A 22,069-nucleotide genomic window follows, 5' to 3' on the forward strand; every position below is an offset into this window, starting at 1 on the left:
TGAGGTGGGGGGGGCTCCACTGATCTCACAGAGGCTGGCTGTCCTCTACAACAACTGCAGTCGGGCTGAGCTGGCCCTTTATTTTCTGTGTGGCTGAGAGAGAATGGGCTCTATTCATCCCTGGAGAGCCTTGAAAACCCAAAACTGGGAGGCCTCCACCCTGTGCCGTAGTAGACAGGGCCCCGTTGGCCGACCTGTCCAGCACCGGAGGGAAGTCCAATGGCATCTGGTTCTGACATCTTCCTTCGTCCTCCTGGCCAGTACGAGGAGCCTGTCCCAACCCCTCAAAAGGGGAAGATAATCTAGGAAATATAAATGAAATTGCCACAGCAGCCAACAGCTCTAACCACTCAGGACAGGAAGTGAGAAAAGTGCTGTATGCTACTCAAACTTGAATCTGGATCTGGAAAACACAAAGGAGGAACTAGTTCATGGTAGAAGTGAAAATAGGAGGAAAAGGAAATCGTGACCGACAAGGTAGGACATGTGGAGAGGCGCTCTGGGCGATCTGTTTCTGTCTGAATGGCGGACGCTCCAGAAGAAGAAGGAACACATGGAAATAAAACCAGAATCCACGAATTGCTAGAAGGAGAAGTCTGCGACCTGGAGAAAACTGAAGTTTTCGTATAGAATGAAGGAGCTCACAGAGGGCCGGAGGGATTAGTGAAGGAGGTGGTACGCAATTTGAGATTTCCTGTTAAAATTTCTAAATCTGAGGAGGGACAGAATATTTTTTATGAAAGTCTTCACAGGGAGTACAGGTTACATACAAAAGAAAGAGAATCCAGTCCACACTGGCCTACCCTTCTCTCTAATGAAAGCAAACAATCATGTAGCAGTGTTTCAGGCTGCCCAATGGTAAGGACCGGCAATTGTAGGATCCTTTATGTTCGAGGACAACAGAAAGACATTGTGAACATTTAAGTATACGGAAAGCATAACACAACACCATGTGCCCTTTCCAAGAAAATTATTTTACCCTCTCTATCTACCTATCTATCTATCTATCTATCTATCTGTCTGTCTGTCATCATTTTGAGAGAGAGTGAAGGAAGTTCAGAGGGAGAGACAGAACCTCAAGCAGGCTTTGTGCTATGCAGGGCTCGATCCCACGACCCTGGGATCATGACCTGAGCTGATATCAAGAGTCAATGGACTGAGCCACCCAGGCGCCCCAAGAAAATTATTTTAGAAAGTATTCTCACTGAACTGGGACTAAATCAGAACACATATAACTATATAGTTGGAGCTAGAGAATAGGAAGAAGAGGGTTGAACAGAATTCTTTAAATGCAGGGATAAACCTAAACAGAGGATATTAAAGTGATTGTGGCTGCTAATTTAATGGTGAAGAGAAATCTTTTGGAAAAAAGTATGTATAGCTGCTTTACTAATTAGTTCTGCATAAAGAATCACTACAAAGTAGTGGCTTGAAACGACACCCTTTTAGTATCTAACACTTCCGTTGGTCCAGGCACGTTTTAGTGGATGGGAATCAAGGTATTGGCTGGACTCGGTTCTCACTGGAAGCTTGAATAGGAAAGAGTCAACCTCCCCATTCCCTCAGGTTGTTGGCAGAATTCGTATCCTTGTGGCTGTAGAATTCATGACAGCTTGCTCCCTGAAAGCCAGCAACGAAAGGGAGATGAGAGCTTGTACTGTTCCATGCCTCTAACTTCAGGAGAGGAGGCCTGCACCCTCCATTAAAAAACAACTAGGTCAGGCCCACCTAGGATCAACACAAAGTTTAAGGACCTTAACTGCATCTTCAAAATCTCTTAAGTTTTGTCAGATGCTATCGGTTTGAAGCTCACATACAACGGAAGGGTATGACTCATTGGGGGTCACCTTAGAGTATGTCCATTATACCCATTCTTAAAGAAAAATTTAAATGACCACATTCAAGTTTCATATCATTTTAACTAAACCCATGAGTTGAAGGGGATGGGGATGGGAGGGATTGGAAGGCATACATATGTGTTAAAGGTCTCATCCCAGTGGGCAGATAAAGTGAACATCTAATTTGGGTATATTTGTGGAGACCTTTAGGTTTGAATTTGAATGAGACTCCTGAAGGCAAAGCCTAGCAGCATTAATGGTAGGACTTCTTTTGTTAATTTTTTTAATGTTTATTCATTTTTGACAGAGAGCGTGAGCAGGGAAAGGGCAGAGAGAGAGGGAGACCCAGAATCCAAAGCAGGCTCCAGGCTCCAAGCTGTAAGCACAGAGCCCGTTGGGGGGCTCAAACCCACAAGCCATGAGATCATGACCTGAGCTGAAGTCAGATGCTTAATCAACTGAGCCACCCAAGAGCCTCTAAATGGTAGAACTTCTAAAGTAATAGCTGGGGGGCAGGGTGGTAGAAGGAACTAAAATAGAGGTAGAAGGGGCAAAGTCCTACCCTCCGATCCAGAGGAAAAGTGAGTCACAGGATCCTGTGCCTTTCTCTCTTTGGGGGATGGACATCTGTCCCTCTTCAGAAACATTTCTTCAAATGTAGCATAAATTCAGAGAACTACCAGATGGGTGAATAGCGAGTGCTAAGTAGTACTTGCCTCTGGAGTTAGAACTTAGGTGGGGGGTGTGTTGGGAGAGGGTTGGGACTTTAACTTCCTACTTCACACATACATTTTTTCAAGTGGTGATTTTTTACTGTTTTATGTTAAAATCCAACTTAAATAAATTACTACAGCTTCCTAAAAAGAATGAGTGTAATGGGAGCTCAGGCAAGTACAGCTGAAGAACATTTTGATCGAGGAAAGCAATGAGGGGGACCTTCTGCCAGATGTTTTATTATCATTTATTTATTATGCCTACGTTCACATGTTATAGGTACAAGAATGGACAGCTAACCAAAACTGAATAATGGCCCAGAAACCGTTGTCTAGAATAACGTATGGTTCTTCCAGAATTGCTATGAATGGGAAAGATTTTTTTTTTTTCATAAGTGGTGTGGGAGAAATTGGGCAGCCACACAGAAAAAAAAAGAAGTGTTTTTAAACTTCTTCATAAATGTGAATTGGAAGAAAAACACTTTTCATTGACTTTGTGTCCTCTGCTTCCTTCCCCCTTTTTTTCTCTTTATTTTACAAGCAAGTTACCCTAGAGTTGCTGTAGATAGCACCTCCATTTGTAAACTTTTTATTCTTCTCGTCGTCCTCTTTAGTTTGGATTTTGTCCACACCACCCTGCAGTGACCCAACTGAGGGCTTTTCAGTGAGATCCTGAAGCCTGCCCTTCTAGCTTCCTACTCCTGGTTCCTGCTTCTTTGCCCCATTGACCGCTGGGTCCCTTTTGAAACTCACTGTGCATTAGCTTCCTTCTGCAGCTCCGTTCCTGTTCCCTGACTCTGGTCCCCCTGCCCCCACTGAATCCTTGTCCTCAGGATGCCATGAATACCGTTGGTCCCCAGGGTTTCCTTCTTGTCTCCTTTGTCTGTCGGTCTCCGACTGTGTGATACCTCCCTCCTTGAGTTCTTCCAACCTTGTCTCTGTATTTGCTGTGACGATTTACGGTCAACCTTGTAGAAATTACCTCTTTTTTTTTTTTTTTTAAGTTTATTTATTTATTTTGAGAGAGACAGAGAGAGCACCAGCAGGGGAGGGGTAGAGAGAGAGAGAATTCCAAGCAGGCTCTATACTGTCAGTGCAGAGCCTGACGTGGGGCTCGAACTCCCTTATCTTGAGATCGTGACTTGAGCCAAAGTCAGGAGTCAGACACTTAACTGACTGAACCACCCAGGTGCCCAGAAATACCCTCTTTTTTACACTAAATCATAATTTCCTGAAAGGCAGTGACTACACCGGGACCACCACCTCCTCCTCCTCCTCCTCCTCCTCCTCCTCCTCCTCCTCCTCCTCCTCCTCTTTCTCCTTCTTCTTTTAAATTCTCTGTAGCTCTTGATGTAGTGGCTTGCACAAAGACAAATGCTCAATAGCCATCTTTACTTGAATTGAAATTGCCACTTAACGCTCTAATTAAATAAAGGAAACCAATATGAACATTTTCCCAGAAAATTTCTGCTGTGGATCATGAAATTGTTAGAAGGAAAATGCACGGAGGGACTTGGAGTAACCTCTCTTCAGACATACTGAAATGCTCGTTCCCCCCTCCAGAATTAGCTCAGAGCTGGTTCATGACTAGACTTGGAATACTTCGCTAGTGCTCACGTCTTCTCAAGTTTCCCCCTATGCTGCCGATTTTTATTTTTTGCAGAACAAACTCGATGATCAACAATATACTCATTTGGAATTTGGGGTGGCCAGAGCTAGGGAGAAAATATTTCAGTTTTTAATTATGAAAACACCACAACAATAATAAAATTTTGGAAAAAAGAAAATTTAAAATTGCTCGTAGCTTTACAGCAGAATATGAGACCAGTTATTACTGCTGTTGTTCCCATCCTTTTTAAATATCCATGTTTTTATAGTATAATTGAGTTTACCTGCGATTTTGTATCATTCTGCTTATACCTTCCTTTTGGTCGTATGTTTGATTTAGATATTGCCAGGAAGTCTTACTAGTTCTATTTTAAATGGCTATGTAGTATTCCTTGGGGGAATATTTACCCACTCCCTTGTTGCATCTGACATGAGGCTGTTATAAATAATTCTGAAATGAACATCTTTATTCGTATAATTTTTTATACTTTCACAATTTTGGGTGGGGGGGGAGAATTGGGTTTCAGAAATGAGACCACTGGATTATGGGTTCGATCACATTGTACCTAATCATTTATTTTAAAAGCCTACAGAAATTTATAATGGAAAAGTTGAGAACTCTTTCTTTGTTTGCCAGAATTATTTTTCCCATGTAACCAGTGAACAAGAATTTCTGGATGTTTTGTGTATGTAGCTTTTCTCAAGAAGTGGGATAGATACAAAAATGGATAAGTCAGGGTTTCTTCCTTTTTTAGGCTATTATTAAAAAAAAAAATTTTTTTTAATGTTTATTTGTTTATGAGAGAGAGAGAGAGACAGAGTGTGAGCAGGGGAGGGGCAGAGAGGGAAGGAGACACAGAATCGGAAGCAGGGTCCAGGCTCTGAGCCGTCAGCACAGAGCCTGATGCAGGGCTTGAACTCACAAACCGTGGGATCATGACCTGAGCTGAAGTCAGACGCTCAACCGACTGAGCCACCCAGGCGCCCCTTTTAGGCTATTATTTAACCAGGGGAGCAGGTGAAGACTGGCAGGCACAAGGAATAATGAGGCCAAGGTCAAGATGTCAATTGTAATTTCTGAAAGAGTTTAGAAACGGTTGGGTTCTGTGATGGCTGAAATACTGAAAAAATTTTTGTGGAGGAAATAAGTTTGAATAAAATAAGATGATGTCTTAAAAAGAAACATGAAGTTCAGAGAACACTTAGAGTTAATTTTCTTTACCTGGCTTAATTTTCCTGGAGACAAAATAGTGACTTTCAGTTCTCAAAATATTAATCATGGCTAAATTGTGATGGCAACAAAGCTTTATAATGGGCGCACCTCTCTTTGAATTTTTGCTCGTTTTAGTTCTAAAATTAACTTCTATACAGAGCCCTGTTGGAACAGAGGTCCTTTCAGAAACATTGCCTCTCTATCCCTTAATATGAAAAGTATGAATTTTTATTAGTTTTGACTGAATTACAGTTTATTTTTGCTTGAGACTAAACACAAGTTTCGTAATAGTGCGTGCTACATCCCTTTGCCAATGGGTGATGCATGTGTCGCTCCACAGACTTAATTTGAAGCGTGGACCTGGTTTTCCCTGACAAAATAGGGTGTTTTTGAGGCAGATTTGGAATGACTTCTCCCTCCTCTGGCAGTCTTCACCTGTGTGTCAGCCAAAGTACACTGACTGTCGCCCCTCCTGACGGGACAGGATTCTGGTGATACGTCCAGAATTTCTTCCACGCATTAAATTATGGCGTCTGCTCTAAAGGACCTCAGAGGTTGGCGGGGGAAATCAGGAGCACAGACAAGTCGTGCCCTAACACAGTCAACTCTCTAACAGTGCGGATCTCAGCATGCTCTCAGTGCACAATGGCGGAGAAATGGAGCTCCGTCTCGCGAGAGTCAGGTTCAGCTTTCCAGAGAGGTGGCGTTTGAGTCAGACTCTGACAGATAGAATGTGCCGGTGAAGAACAGCCTGGGCAGAGGTGAAGGAAGGCGTCCTTGTCAGAGGGGACAGACGCCCAGCCTTCAGTGTGCCGCCAGGGCTCAGGGCCCCTGGGGAAGGCAGCAAGGTGGGGCCCGGGGTGCCTGAGGGGGAGGGTTAGAGGAGAGCCACCTTGGCACACGAGTGGTGTTCGTGACTGTCTGTTCTCTGCATCCAAGGTTTCTAGCTCGTGGTCGTTCAGCTCTCATTGACAAGCTGAGCAGTATGACAGATATTTTTTATATTAGGATTAGCAAGGCTGAGAGTGTAGAAATGTGAGTAACCAAGTACTCACTGGGGACTTTTAAGACCATCTTGCTTCAGAGTCATTGTGTTTCTGCGAAGATAAGCTTTTGTCCGGTCTTGCTGCCAGAAAGCTCTCAATGGATCTCAAGTGACCCAGTATCTTTTGAAAAAGAGAAATAACAAGGGGAAAAAATTATCGCCAAAAAGCAAGAAGACCTCCAAAAGATGAAAATTGCTATTTTCCTGGGTGTTTTCATCAAATCCGTCTTATTGAAGTCTTTTAAGTTTAATGTGTTTAAATATGTAGCCTCCAGGGGTACCTGGGTGGCTCAGTTGGTTAAGCGTCCGACTTCAGCTCAGGTCATGATCTCACTGTTTGTGGGTTCAGGCCCCATGTTGGGCTCTGTGCTGACAGCTCAGAGCCTGGAGCCTGCTTCGGATTCTGTGTCTCCCTGTGTCTCTGCCCCTCCCCTGCTCGCACTGTCTTTCTCTCTCTCTCAAAAATAAGTAAGTAAACATTTTTTAAAGATTTTAAATATTTAGCCTCAAATTTGCTTCTTAGCCTCATTTGAAAAATGTGGTACTCTGTGTGTGAATATATTCATCGTATTAATATTACACAGTCTTGATTGGCCAATGTGTTACTAGAAACTCAGTAAAGATCATCCTTGATTGCTCTTACTTGAGATCTAATGGACATCTTTTTAGATTCCAGACATGCCTGAACTTTGGTTATGGCTGTATTTCCCATGACACTTGAAAGCCTTTTTTGTCACCTGGTTTCCATTGATCAGCCACATGGGAACTTGAAAATATGTGTATCTTTGTTTTTTGATAAACACTTTGAAGCAGAAAAGAATGTTTTGTATTTTATTCTTTTGGTTGAGTCTATGCTACTTGGGAATCAGTGGGATAACAGAGATAGAAACTTCTGGGTGAAAAGGCCATACACACCCAAGTGAGGAAGAATTGCCAGTTTTATGCATATCTTTTTTTTTTTTTAATTTTTTTTTTTAAGGTTTATTTATTTTTGAGACAGAGAGAGACAGAGCATGAACGGGGGAGGGTCAGAGAGAGGGAGACACAGAATCTGAAACAGGCTCCAGGCTCTGAGCTGTCAGCACAGAGCCCGACGCGGGGCTCGAACTCATGGACCGTGAGATCATGACCTGAGCCTAAGTCGGACGCTTAACTGACTGAGCCACCCAGGCGCCCCAATCTTTACATTAGCTTGATTTCGCATATTACCTGGGTTGGTTAAGGACAGTGAAAGTCAAGGAGGCTCGTTCCTGTCACTAGAGACAGGGAGGGAGCTAGGATAGGGCTTTGGGGGGTCGCATCCCACCAGGCCTGAGGCAGTGGGATTCAGGTGGTGGTTACAGGGAGAAAAGCCAGACAATGGTCTGAAAGGCACTTCAGGAAAATATCTGGCAGAATATTTTTCAGGGGTTGGATATGAGGGGCAAAGGATAAAGTGGAATGAAAAGCCATCCATTCTAAATGCTTTGCCAGGCTCCAGTAAGTTATTAGTATGAATACAGATGGGCCAGTTCTGTTTCTGTTTTCTCTTACACTTTTTTCCTCTTCTTGAGCCTGACTTCATAAGACAAATGAAAAAGAAATGATAGACAGAAATCCCAGCGAGAATAATTTCAGTGACTAAATCATGAGTCACTGGGCGTGGCAGTCCTTTGCACGATAATGAGCTAAGTAATGAAGTGGAGAGAAAATTAAGTAAATTCTGTTCAGTTACTGTTAGCTTTATGCTTACTTTTCACGAGGCTGTCAGGAAGGGTGAGCGTACCGTTGTGTGCATTCTTGCACAGAATATAATGTGACCTGCCTTCCCCTCGAAAGGGCAGGGGATGAGAGAGGGAGAGATCAATCCATTCACCCATCTTGGCATTCCAGTGAAACCACAGCAAAAAAAAAAAAACAACCTCACCCTTCAAATAGTGTTGGGTTTTTAAAGTTTTTAAATAAAGTTATGAAATAATACATGGTCATTGATAAAAAATTCCAACAATATGGAACTCCCTGTTGTGAAAGCCAAAAATAATTCAGTGCCTCACTCCTACTTTTGCATACATACATGCATACGTAGGCTTTTTTTTTTGCACCCGTGGGAAACGGCTTTTGCTATAAAGACTTTTGAAGTGCCTACTTGTCGTGAAATGGGCTCCATAGAATTTTGTACGTTTGCACGGCCAGTCTGAGCTCACTCCCAGCAAACTACTTAGCGAGCACAGACACAGATCCAGATCTCTGGTGGTTGCAAATCCCAGCTGCCTCTCTGACCAGCCTCGTGACCTTGCATTCTTTCCTCAGTTTCTTCATCTGCAAAAAGGGAGAATAAGGCTATCTGCCTCCAAGTGTTGTTACAAAGATCAAATTAGACGCAAAGCCCAGTGTGAGGGCCTGGGACATAGCTTGTGCACAACACATGTTCACTTTGGTACACGGTGATCCAATTTAGTCTTTTGAATGAGTTCTAAGTACCAAGTGGCTCCCTCTCTATCCTGCAGTTTCCCCAAAGTAGAACCAGTACTCATTTCAATATCTGACTCCACATCTGCACGTTCAGGATGCTGCTTATCAATTAGATCGATATCTTATAAAGGATGTCTGGCTATTTTCTGTTCCTTTCGGAGACTTAAAAACATGTCACTGATAAATTTTATCTTTCAGGGTTTTATCTTTCTGTTTGCTAGGCTTTGGGACTTGTGGTCAGAGAAAGTACAGGGTGACTATGGTAGGACCTAAAAGCAGAGAATGAATTTGCTGTGTTCTCATAAGGCGTGGCCTCACAACAAACTAGCCAAGAGGGGACACATGCCAGCATGCACACACACACTTGCACACGCGCACTTGCATACACACGTGCGCCTCTGGGAACCTGCCTTCATATAGTTCCAGGCTGTTCAGACACCTTGCTTTCAACGGCCACCGGGGCTGGAGATTCATTAACAAGTTACCCCTTTTGTGTCTGTTTCTCCGCAGGGATCCACTGCGAGTCTTACAAGGACCCCTGTGCTAATGTCAGCTGTCTGAACGGAGGCACCTGTGACAGTGAGGGCCTGAATGGTACATGTGTCTGCGCACCAGGGTTTACAGGCAAGTGATCCGGGAACTGGGTTTTAAAATTTGCCCCCAAATCCCTAAGATTGCAGCTGTTAAAAAAAAAACACCCCAAACTCAGAATTCTCTGTGCATACATTATTGCAAAAATATGGACACCACTGCAAAATGTAACCAGGCGGTGCTTGGATGAAAATCTACTTGAAAACAATTGACCGCGTCGTCACTAAATGAGGCTCTTCGGAATTCAGCATTTGCTACAGAGACTTGCTGAGATTGCCATTGCTAAACATTTCCAGAGCTGCAGCTTTGAAATGAGAAATAAGCCATTACACCAACGCCTGAGAAAGTGTTAAGTGTTCGGGGAAGTGTTCATGGGAAGAAGGGGAAAGGAAGAATCAATTTGTCTTTTACGGAAATTGCATTCAGCTACCATGTTTCTTTTTCCTGAAAGATACACCAGTTTGGGGATTTTGAAAAATGAAGGGAGGTGGTGGTGGTGGGCAAGGAGGGGGAAAGCCTCCAGCATCAGGGGCGATTATTGGTGAAGGTACAGACGCTGTAAGTGTGGGGGACAGGGAGAGAAAGCCGTCAAGAGCAAAGCATGTTGGGAGGGCAGGGGGCGGGGCTGGGTGCAAGAGAAACACCTCACTGAGCTGTGAGTGGGAAGAGCCACTTCGAGAGTCAGGAGCCTTTCTCAGTCACCCCCTGCCCCATGGGCTTCAGGGAGTTTTTGAGGCCCTGAAATTGGGTGTGAAACACTGTATGTATGTGTGTATGTTGAGAGAAGACTTTCACGTTTTTATCGGATTCTCAAAAGGAACTGTGAATCACTAGGGTAGAAAAGGTTCCATCCTTTGCTGGTCCATTGGAACCCAAGAGTCCTGAAATGTAGAGTGTAGGACAAGTCTGTGTTTTCAGAGCTTTCCCAACCAACAGAAACATCCAAGTCACTCTGGTTTGCACGTTGGGAAAGGTTGACCTATAAGGTGCCTGTAGAAGAAGGTAGGTCCTTAAGCTGCAGGAAAGCACGTGTTCTCATTGGCTGGAGACTGTCTTGTCATGCTCCCCTCTCCCCTGCTGAGCCACTGTGGCCACCTCCCCAACCCTGGAGAATTTCACAGACCACGGCCGGGCTCCCATTCCATCCCTGGGGAGCCTCTTTTGTGCTTCTGGGGAAGATGCCAACAGTCAAGATGTGGGAGAAGCAACTTCTGATCTTCCTTCTATTTATCTGTGTCACATCCTGTGTTTTCCTTTTGGGTTTTCCTGGGACTGAGAAGTGGGCTCATTCCAGAAAATGATTCGCAGATGGTTTTGTTTTGCTGACTGGTTTATAAACACACACAGACATTTATACTCATCAATGGATGCAAAAATAATATTGGGGAAGCATTCTGGGTTTTTTTCCAGACATTTTTATCTCACAAATAATAAAAAGCATGGAGGAAAGATTAGAAAATACAGGACTGTAGGAAAAAACACTTAACACTGCCTGCTTGGAGATAACCATTGTTAATATCTTAATACATATATCCAGAGACTTTCCTGAAGGTCTGTGCATATAACAGATAGTGTATAGTGTATATGCATATATATTTGAATGTAAAAGGAATCATGTTGCTCATACTATATTATAACCAACTTCTCGCTTAAAAATAAATGTAAATCATAAATGTTTCCACCTGAAGAAATATCCTTCTGTCTTATCACTTCTAATGGCTGCCCTCTAGCCCGTTATATAAAATGTTGGTTTTTTTCTAACTCACCACCAATTCAGCTCTTGGGGAGTTGAGAACTTCTCATTATAAACAGCATTGCAGTGAGAATCCATGTATGTAGTTCTTTGTGTATTTGCCTGATTATTTCTTTGAGCTAATTTCCCAGATATGGAGTCCCAGGGCCGAGCAGAATATGTACGTATTTCCATATTGCTCTTCAGAAAAAGCGTACCAAATTCACTCCTACCAAGAGTATACAGGAATACCTATTTTCTTGTCTTCACACATATACTGAGAATTGTCGTTCTGTGGCCCAAAATGCCATTTAAGTGTTGTCTTAATTTTCAGGTCTTTGATTCATAATGAAATTGAATACCATTTGATACTTCTAAATGATCATTTGTGTTTCTTCTTTTACAAACTCCCTATTCATACCTTTCTTTGCTTTTCTACCAGATGATTTATGTAAATCCTCCTTCCTCCCTCCTTCCCTCCCTCCCTCCTTCTTTCCTTCCTTAATTTCTTTTACTTTAAGTATTTATTTTAATTCCAGTTAGTTAACATTTATGTTAATCTTTATTCTTAATTTGCAATAGCCCTTTATAATAAGTATATGACATTTTATATTCCATAGGGTGCAAGTATTTTTCTACTGCCATTTGTCTTTTAAATATATAAAAAGTGTTTGTTTTCACATACCATATTTTATTTTCATACCATTAAATCTCGATATTTTCCTTCGCTTTCTTTTCTCCTGTACTTTCATGTTACAGAGACCCACCCGTCAAGATCTTTTAAACATTCTCCTATATTATCCTGATAATGTACGAGTTAATTCTGTGCCTGCAAATCTTTAATCCATTTGTGATCTTATGGGAGACAAAATGCAATCTTTTCTCCAGAAAATGGAGCAAGTCTCCGACTGCCTAGTCAGTGCTCGCTCTTGGGTGTCTCTCAAAGGCACCTTGAGCTTATAGATTTTCTTCTCCTTGCCTTCTTTGAATGTTGGCTACCTCATTAAGTGGTATTACCAGCACCTCAAGTTGTTCCGGCCAGAAACCAGGGAATCATTTGGCACCCTCTTCCTCTTCTCCCTTACCTGTGGCCAACCACCAAAGAATCCTAGAACCTCTTAGATCTCACTTCCTGGAGCTGACACCAGGCTGCCTTCACCTCCTGCCCACACTAGCACAGCCCCCCTCGCCGGTCTCCCCACATCCCGTTACCTTCACCCCTAACACATCCTCCACGCCGTGGAGATCTCGTGAAATGAAAATCTAATCCCTTTGCTGCCCATTTATACGTTGCCTGTTGGCATTTCATTGGTTTTTAGAAAAAGATGAAAGCCCTCAGTGTGATTGCCAAGAACCCGGCAGTCTGGCACCATCCGGTGCTTCCCGCCCTGCCCTCGTTGGTTCCCGAACACCACGTCAGGGGCTTCTCAGCAGCGTCCTTCCCTCCGTCTCCTGCCTCCTGGTTTCCTCTGCTCCCCACCCCCCTCCCTCCGACCCCTAGGACTTCTTCACCGTACTCACCCTGATCACAGGGAGCGGTAGGACCCTTCCATGAAGCAGTCTCCAGCGTGACTCTAATTGGTCTTTGGAAACAACGAATGTCTATTTCTATTCAGCCTGTTAAGCCAGAACCCTGTTCTGGCTGCAGAGGACCACAGAATGGTTCCCAAAGTTGTTTGGAGAGCTGTGCTGTTAATATGTTTTACAGGACACTCGTCCCATGAGATGCTTCTTGGAAAAAGCATCTGTGGCCAAATTTGGGACATGGTACATGCTATGTGGAGATTCATAAAGGGTGTCTGGGAACCACAGGCTCTAAGAGGTCTTACAGTACAGAATCTTATTTACCTTTGTTTATCATAGTGCCTTCTCTCCCCCTTAAAAAGAACTGCCTGCCCTCTTTGACTTGCTACCCCGGAACCAAATACTCTTTCATTTTAGCAAAACTTACTCTCGAGCTCAAAAGCTCCCTAACTGACTGCGTGCAATGAAGTAGGCCAGTCCTTGTATAATTAAACACACAATGCAATGTCACATTTATCTTAGGGAGTTGGTGGTTCGGGTTTATTTTGCTCTTTTCTCTCTAGGTTGTTTTTGGGTGGGACCTTAGATTATTGATTTGAGGCCCCTCCTCATTTCTAATGTGTGTATTTAATGCCATAAATTCTCCTGCCAACAGTTCTTTGGCTGTGTCCTACAAATTTTATGTCCTATTTCATTGTCATTTAATTTGGTTTAGGTGCCTTTAGATTTTCTCTGTGATCCGTGGAGTATTTGTAAGTGTGCTAAGTAGTTGGGGCTTTTCTTCCCACACACTTTTGGGCACTTCTGGGTTTCTGGCTACTCCGGCATCCAGTCTGGAGGATATGAAGCTGAAAGAAAGCTCGGGAGCTCACTGCCATGTTGTTCCTTGGGTCCTGAGTTTCCCAGCCCTTCTGTCTCCTGACTCCTCAGGGTCTCCTCTTGTTTGTTTTCTATATCATGTTAAGGGCTTTTGCTTGTACTTCGTTGGAGGAGTAGAAAAAATGTTTTTGCTTCACCATTTTGGAAAAAGTCTCATCCTGGCTGTTTTTAGAATTTTTCCTTGATTACTGGCATTAAACAAATTGATCGTGATGTTCCTTGGTGTGATTTTTTTTTTTTTTTTTAAAGCAGGCTCCACACCCAACATGGGGCTTGAACTCATGACCCTGAGATCAAAAGCCACATGCCATACTGGCTGAGCCAGCCAGGCACCCCCTTAGTGTGATTTTGTTGGTATTTATCCTGCTTGGGGTTTGTTGTAATTCTTGGGTCTGTGGTTTTATACTTTCATCAAATTTGGAAAATTTTTTAGCCATTCCACCAAATATTATTTTCTGCCTCACTCCCCTTTCCTGGGACTCCAGTTACATCTGTTAGACTACTTAACATTGCACAATAGGTCGCTGAGTCTCTGTTCAGTTTAACATAATTTTTTTTTCCCTGAGCTGCAGTGTGTTTAGCTTCTGTTGCTGTTGTGAAGTATACTGGTTCACTCTGCAGAGTCTAAATTACTATGAAAACCATTCAGTTTTGTTTTTAAGTCCAAATATTGTATTTTTCATATCTAGAAGTTCCATTTTGTTCTTTTTTATATCTTTCATTTTTGTCCTCATTTCGTTCGTGTTTTCTGTCTTGAGCAAATCCCGTGTTTACTCGCTGTCATCTGTTATTTCTGCATCTGTGTCTCTGGATTGATACTTCTTCTGGTTACGGGCCACGTATTCCTATTTCTTGGCACAGCTAGTGGTCGTTGTGTGGATGGATGGTCTTTGTGAGTTAAATTGAGTGACTGGGTTTATCGTGTTTCTTTTTTATGCGCTGGCCTTTTTCTCTGGCAGGTAGGTAAGTTACTTGCTGGCCTGATGGATCCTTTCAAGTGTTTTGTTTTTTATTTTATTTTGGGGAGTCGATCTGCGGTCGCCATGTCTCTAGGGATAGTCGCGCCCCGGTACTGAGGTGTGACCGTTCCCTCACTGAAGCACTGGGTGATGGGCGAAATACCTGCCTTCTGACTCGTGAGACTTTGAACACTTACTTCGCAGTCCTCCGTGGGCTCTGGGAACCGTTCGTCTCTCATCTCGTTTGCTGGGCCTGTGGCGCTCCAACCTCCTCACGCACAGTACTCAGCAGCACACTCGAGGGGACGCGGCGTATTTCTGATGCTCTTTTTCTGACCGGCTCTGTCTTCTTTGGAGTCTGTCCTACAAATGGCAGCTACCTTGTCCTCCACAAACTCTGGTTCTCCTCAGTTCAGCGAAGCACTGTGTTCTAAATGGGCTCCAGGCAGAAAGCCAGGACGATTCTGGTACTCAGCTGGTTTGTTGGCCTTCTCTCGCAGTCACAGTCCTGCCCTGCCTGTTGTCTAATGTGTTAAAGTGTTTTTCCTGAAATATGTATGTTTCATCCACTTTACAGCGGAAGGCCAAGAGAGGCTTCAGTTACCCCATCGCGGCAGAAGAAGTTCCAAATAATTTTTATTTGTTTTATTTAATTTTTTATAAGTTTATTTATTCATTTTGAGAGAGAACAGGGACAACACAAGTGGGGGAGAGGCAGAGAGAGAAGGAGAGAGAGAGAACTCGAAGCAGGCTCCATGCTGTCAGTGCAGAGCCCGACGCAGGGCTCGAACTCACGAAACCGTGAGATCATGACCTGAGCCAGAACCAAGAGCCGGACGCTTAAATGACTGAGCCACCCAGGCGCCCCCCAAATAATTTTTAATATTCATTTCATCTGGAATAAAATACCTGTGAAGCACAAAGGATTTATAGTTAAAGTACCCAGACCAGTGCCTGGCACACAGTAGCTCTATATTTAGTACTTCACAGGTATTTCACAGTAGCTCTGTATTTAATACTAGGTATTATGATTATAATAATTTTTATTGATCTGATTCAGTGTGGGCTGTATTAATCTAAGGGTTTACTGGTAGCAGTGACTTTTTTTTTTCTTTCACTTTAATTTATCTGAGTAAAGCATACAGAATTAAACAGTACACTTGTAATTTTGCATAAGTACTATCAAATCTGATGCCTGCTGTAGACTGCCTCTTAGAAAGTAGTAGATTGGAAAGCAATTGTAAAAGACTTAAAGTTCAGACTATGATTTCCAGCTTTAGTCAAGTAGAAATTTCATTACGTATTCTCTTTACAAATGTTATTCAAGCACAACAGTGATTTAAAAGTAATTGATTTTTCCCCAACTCAAATAAAAAAAAAAAAAAAGTAAGCGAGTCAACAAAAAAGTCATCTGGCTCAAGCCAGCAAAAGCATAAAGATTTATTAAGTCAACTATGAGTAAGGAAAGGTTATAGAATATACTAAGAGCTCTTCTAATAGAAGTCAGAATGCATATTGCTTCAATGGAATGGCGGGGTGGTGATGTGCATATAAAAACATAATGCTCTTACTATGGGGAAATAGAAATGATTTACATACAAATGAATATATACACACCAAAGTTGCTCTCTATAATTCATAGTGAATCTTCAAATACTTTGCTTAAGACTAGCATCAGAAAGCATGATCACTGTAAGGCAGAGAAGAGCAGTCATGTTTGGGAGTCTTCCTTGACTCCCAAAAATTTTTCTTGAGGGGCTCCATCATCAAAATCACCCCACATTCCTACTGCCAGCCTATGATGTGGTGAAGGCCTCCAGCTGAGAGCCAGGTGGGGGGATAGCTGATTCAACTAGAAGCGTGGGTACATCAGTCTGTAAGATAGGCCATTAGAGTAATCTAAAGATACCTGCGCGAGATGTGTCCCTCCAGGGTTTGGCCAGAACACATATGCTGTGAAAGTAGCTGCTGGCTATTTGGGCCCTAGACTGGAATGGAGTTTATATCATTAGCTAGTATCATTTAATCCCCAGTTTTGCTCTGAGGACACTGGGGTGAAGAAATCCAGACTGGGATAGGCTTGAGATTCTTTCTGGGGCCCAGTCCTTTGGATCTGGGTCTTCGATATTTCATTGATATCTAACAGTTCGTTCTATTTTCCCCTGCCATTCTCTATTCCTATCCAATCCTTCCAATCTAGTGGGTCCCAGGAGGAGACTAATCTAGGGATCTTGGACCTCTCCCAACTACATTAACGCCCCCTGGAGATTCAAGAACCAATACATGCATCAGGACTAGTCTGGATTTGGCATTTACCATTTATCTGGATCAGGACCCTGGATTTGGCATTCACCTCCCTGGTCCAAAAAGCTCTGGACCCGAGGAAGAATGGATGGGCCAGACTAGCTCTAGGACTTCCCAGAATTTAGGGGATTAGAAGGGTTTGGCACTGACATTGGACTTGTGGAGTGGAGTGGAGCTTTTGAGTTTTGCGACGTGGTAAAAGCATGAAGCCGGGCTGTTTCTGCAGCTACAGCTGCAAAGGTAACAGAGCTAAAGACAGCTATTGTCTAATAAATACCTCAATTAAGCTTGTCTTCCTAAATGGTGGGAAAGTAATACTGAGGTATATATTTGTGAAAGCCTTTGATCTAATCCTTTTAATGTTTCTCAGCACGTTCTTGTTTATGTGTCTCCTCAACTAGCCTACCACGTAATGCCGGTTGTAATCGTTCAGTCTATGCCCTTTTCCACCCAGAGCGATTGCCCCATTAATAGAAAGACAACCTTTGAAATAGGTTAGTGAGAGGCAATCAATTTCATGTCTTTCCTATTGATGTAAATGACTGTATTTATTGCAGGAAACAAATTCACTTAGACACTACTGAATTATAATCAACCTAGCAGGGCCTTGAAGTAGTAAATGTTTTATTCGACAGATTTTACTTATTTAAAAATAAAACCGTCAGATGCCAGGTAAGAAGCAAGTGTGAAATGAAACAGACATGACATATTTCAATGTGAGATTCCTCCTCTGAAATGGGCTGGGAGTGACATACGGTGGGTTTATAAATGCGAGGTAAACCAGTAGCAGATAGAAGAGTAATACTAATTAAGTAAGCCTGGAAGTAATTACCCAAGTGTACATTGAAACATTGCCTTTGAAAACGGACAAAATATTTGATTTTGCTCCTTTGCTCTACTCTATGACTGTAGCAGTCATAAATGCTATGACTACAGGGTTTTTTTTTTTAATTTGTTTTGTTTTTTTTGACTACCACTTTTTTTGAAATTTTTTAATGTTTATTTATTTTTGAGATAGAGACAGAGCATGAACAGGGGAGGGGCAGAGAGAGAGAGGGAGATACAGAGTCCGAAGCAGGCTCCAGGCTCCGAGCTGGCGGCACAGAGCCCGATGCAGGACTCGAACTCATGGACCGTGAGATCATGACCTAAGCCAAAGTCAGATGCTTAACGGACTAAGCCACCCAGACGCCCCTGACTACCACGTTTTACATGTACCTAAGCAAATAGAGATACATTTTGAAATTTTCTTTTTCTCATTTCCAAACTTTTAAGAAAGGTTGCCTCAATTGGAAGTATCCCCTTCCATTCATCTGATGAGATGCCTTTCAGTCTGAAACGCATACCCATTTTGTATTGACTTGTAGTATAGCTTAAAATCAGTGACGACGGCCTTGTTTGTGTAACTTGTGATAACAAGCTATTTCCTGTAAGCTGGTGTTTGGACCAGTGACATCAGCCCATGTTCTGGTTTGTTGGTTTAAACCAAGCTCTCGCTAATGGGGTCAAGGATGTCCCAAAGTGTCTGGTCTAGGCGGGGTCAGGAGCTCCAGATCATGTTTTTCATCATGAGGGGAAAGGCGGACTGGAATGAACGTGGCTTTCCTGGGGCCACACTTCCCGGAGAAGATTGTGTCAGAGGTAGGCTAAAGTGGACCTCAGAACTGTCTTTTCTTAAAGGGGGAGCTGATGTTCATCTTGTGCATTTCAATCATTCCCAGAAACACAGCCAGGGATTTGGAAAGTGAAGTGAGTTTTCATAAATGACTTTGGCTAGGCACACAGCTGTGCCCTAGAACTATCCAGAAAATAGTCACGTGTCCATACTCACTCTCAAACACTTGGCTACAAAAAAAAAAAAAAAAAAAAAAAAAAAAGAAAGAAATCATAACTGTGAGTTTTCGGCTTTCTGGAGTTTCAGAAAAATAAATAAGAGGAGTCAGCTGATGAAATTCAAAATAAAATAGACTTCTTAAATAAAATCAGGAACCTCAGTCCACTTTTCCAGTAAACCTCAAAAGGTGTATTCAGAGATGAGAATCAGCCTCAGTTAACCATTTGACTACAGGAGATTCTTTCTACCAGTGCTATTTTCTTTTCTTTTCTTTTTTTTTTACTCTTATTTAAGCAGAAGGCCCCTTGTCTGGAATTTGGGGACGATTCTGCACTTTATATACACGGCAAATTGGGCTCCATTGCTGGAGACCATGGTCCCAGCCTCAATCTCCGCTTTGCCAGAGAAGGGAAGTGACAAAGTTGGTAGTGTAGCCAGCTGTCCCATTGCTACTTTTCTTTCTCTCTGTAGGTGAGGAGTGTGACATCGACATAAATGAATGTGACAGTAACCCCTGCCACCATGCTGGCACTTGCCTGGACCAGCCCAACGGTTATACCTGCCACTGCCCACACGGCTGGGTGGGTGCAAACTGCGAGATCCGTAAGTATTTCTGCTGTTTTTAACATCACATTTTCATTTAGCACCAAGAGGATACTGACCGTGTCCAGGTGGCCTCCGTCACCCGCAGATGAGCAGTGGGGCCAGAGGGCTGACGCCAGTCCCAGAGGAGTACCTTTGCTCATTGCTTTCTGTCCCTCCCCCTTCCTTCCTGAGCCTGAACCCAGCCTTTCTACTGGGATACGAATGTGCAGATGTCATCCAGAGTTCACTGCTGCTCAGACAGCCAAAAATGTGCCTAACTGAGAAGCATTCGAATCGTATCAGAAAACAGAGGCTTTGTGTTAAAAACATGAAAAAGCACACAGAATATAAATTCACTTTGCATTTATGTCTTCAAGTGTCTTCAAACGTATTAGGTTCCTTCGGTTGCCTGGAGAATAGTCCAGTGAGGATGAGGGTAAAAGAAAACCCGAAAAAATATTTTGAGCTGCTGAGAGCAAATTGTTCTCTAAAGATGAGCTCCCAGAAGTTTGAAAATGTCATAATCAAGATATGTATTAAAATAATGTATCTGCGGGACCCCCAGGCGGCTCAGTCGGTTAAGCATCCGACTCTTGATTTTGGCTCAGGTCATGATCTCAAGGCTTGTGAGTTCAAGCTGTGCATTGGGCTCTGTGCTGACAGCATAAAACCTGTTTAGGATGCTCTCTCTCCCTCTCTCTTTCTGCCCCTCCACTTCTATCTCTTTCTCAAATAGAAACATTAAAAATTTTTTTAAAAATAATGTGTCTGTTGGGTTTTCCATTGTTTTGGAAACTGCTAAAAATTCAACCATGAGACGTATTTTCTTCTAATTGAAATTCATCGGGACAGTGGATCTTCCATAAAAGCTCCCCCCTGGGCTCTCTCATCCCTCCCCATCTTTTCTTCAGGTAGAGATAGTTCATCTATTGTGTGAGTTTGGAAGGAGGCAAATATATAGAGATAGCCCCATTTGTCTGTCTGTCTGTCTGTCTGTCTGTCTCCTTCCAGGGCTGGCTGCTGGTTACCTCTCTTCCTCTATTCTGTGTTTCAAGAATAAGCTCTCCAAGGGGGGCCAGCACTGCCTGTGGCTGCGTGGGCCTGTCTCATTCTTCATGTGTCTGAGGAGGAAGGTCACATTCTCCGGTATCAGTGTGACCGGTAATATTATTGGGGCTCCTACCAGCTCACTCTTTGTCTTTGCTTTTGGTTGAGAGACTGAGAGGGAAAGAAGGTAGTTATTTTTAGGTCTCTCCGTCACCATCTTTCCTAAGCACCCCTAGACAGCGTGGTCTTAGGACCAACTGGCCTTGCCGAAGATGGGTGGGAAATACTCTTGTGCTGAGGAAAGATATAGAAAGGGATGCTAATGGCTATGAGCTGGTGTAGGATGTTAAGGCAAGAGTAGGTATGAGATGTTAAGTCCAGTCTGGTGGAAAGCATCCCAGACTTAGGTCAGCAGGACCTTGGTTCTTCCCCTGGCATAACACTGATTGTGTGGCTGCATCGAATCATGCTGACATTCAGTTTACTTATCAGTAAACTGGGGCCAGATTTCCTTCTAAAATTTGGTAATTCTGTTAGAAATGACAAATTTTGTGCCTTAGGGCAGAATAATATCTACTTACAACTTTTAAATCTTTTTTTTAAAAAGTTTACTTATTTATTTTGAGAGAGAGAGACAGAGGGAGACGGGGGCCGGAGGGGGGGGGGGGGGACTCGAACTCATGAACCGTAGATCACGACCTGAGCCCAAGCCAAGAGTCAGATGCTTAACCAACTGAGCCACCCAGGTACTCCTATAACTTTTAAATCTTAATTATGAAGATAAGTATATAAGAAAGTATGGATAAGAAGTCAGGGACACACGAGATGCCCTCAAGAAGCTTTCAGTGAAGTCCTATAATTATAAAAAATCTAAATTTTACTTCATTCCAGTGATGATAATATAGGCAAAAGATATACAAGAATGGAAAATGAAAAGTGTAAAAGTTGACTTCAAATTCAAGGTCCACCATACTCCAGCTGTGTAACCTGGACAAGCAAATGTATCTCATGGAGTCTCATCATTCTCACCTTACAAGACAGTGATGGGGAAATGCTGTGAGGATCGAAGGAGGCAAATATGTGCAGATTTCTGCAATGCAGTAGGCACTAAATAAATGCTAGTTTACTGTGGCTCACGTACCGTGAACTACTCCTTGGGAGGACCAACCTTCGGCAACTGTCTTTTTGGATGATGAGTGCCAAGGGCATGGGCCACACTGAGTGGCTGGATGCAAGAGGGCCCATCAGACATCTTGGTCCACACTTGGGCTCCCCGTTTGCCCAGAATAGCACTTTGCATTTGGTGATCTCATTTCCGCCTCTCCACTAGACCAAAGGCGCTAAGATCAGTGTCATCGCAGATTAGGCTCAGCTGGGTTCCAGTGTTGGATGCTTCCATCCTTGACCTGAAGGTCAGAATGAAAAATGTGCATCTGAGGCTTGCTGTGACATGTAGCTGATGGCCAGTGTCTAGAGAACCGGGTCTGAATCAAATGGATGGATCTAAGGACCAGGGGTGGAAGTAGAGCGGCCAGGGAAGATGCAAGAGGCTGCAGGTCCCATCCCTTTGAGGTCCCTCTCTAACGCTGAATCATCTGTGATCTTCTCAAGTGTCCAGAAACCAAGAGGAGGGCATCTGGATGGCGCAAGGTCGGATGGGTAGATCTCAACAGGAAAGCTCAGATGTACGCAGAGAAGAGGGAGAACCATAGCCCACATAGGCTCCATAGCAGGGAGGCCTGGGAG

The 22,069-nt window shown here is 43.2% G+C and overlaps 1 protein-coding gene and 1 long non-coding RNA gene across 2 annotated transcripts in view; one reads left to right on the forward strand and one right to left on the reverse strand.

Moving 5' to 3' along the window:
- Positions 1-22,069, forward strand: part of DNER (delta/notch like EGF repeat containing) — a 317,214-nt gene that overhangs the window by 280,346 nt on the left and 14,799 nt on the right. Inside the window, exons 10-11 of the mRNA XM_019445680.2 lie at positions 9,379-9,492; positions 19,163-19,294. Coding sequence (XP_019301225.1) covers positions 9,379-9,492; positions 19,163-19,294 — 246 coding nt within the window. The remainder of the gene's footprint in view (positions 1-9,378; positions 9,493-19,162; positions 19,295-22,069) is intronic.
- LOC128777356 (uncharacterized) lies at positions 300-2,563 on the reverse strand. Its single transcript, XR_008422658.1, has 3 exons — positions 2,401-2,563; positions 1,458-1,620; positions 300-397 (listed from the first exon to the last, which is right to left on the reverse strand). It is a non-coding gene; the product is annotated as an uncharacterized LOC128777356 (long non-coding RNA).

Source organism: Panthera pardus, unplaced genomic scaffold, assembly GCF_024362965.1.
Source record: "Panthera pardus isolate Hobbes unplaced genomic scaffold, ASM2436296v1 HiC_scaffold_10, whole genome shotgun sequence".
Taxonomy (NCBI): Eukaryota; Metazoa; Chordata; class Mammalia; order Carnivora; family Felidae; genus Panthera; species Panthera pardus.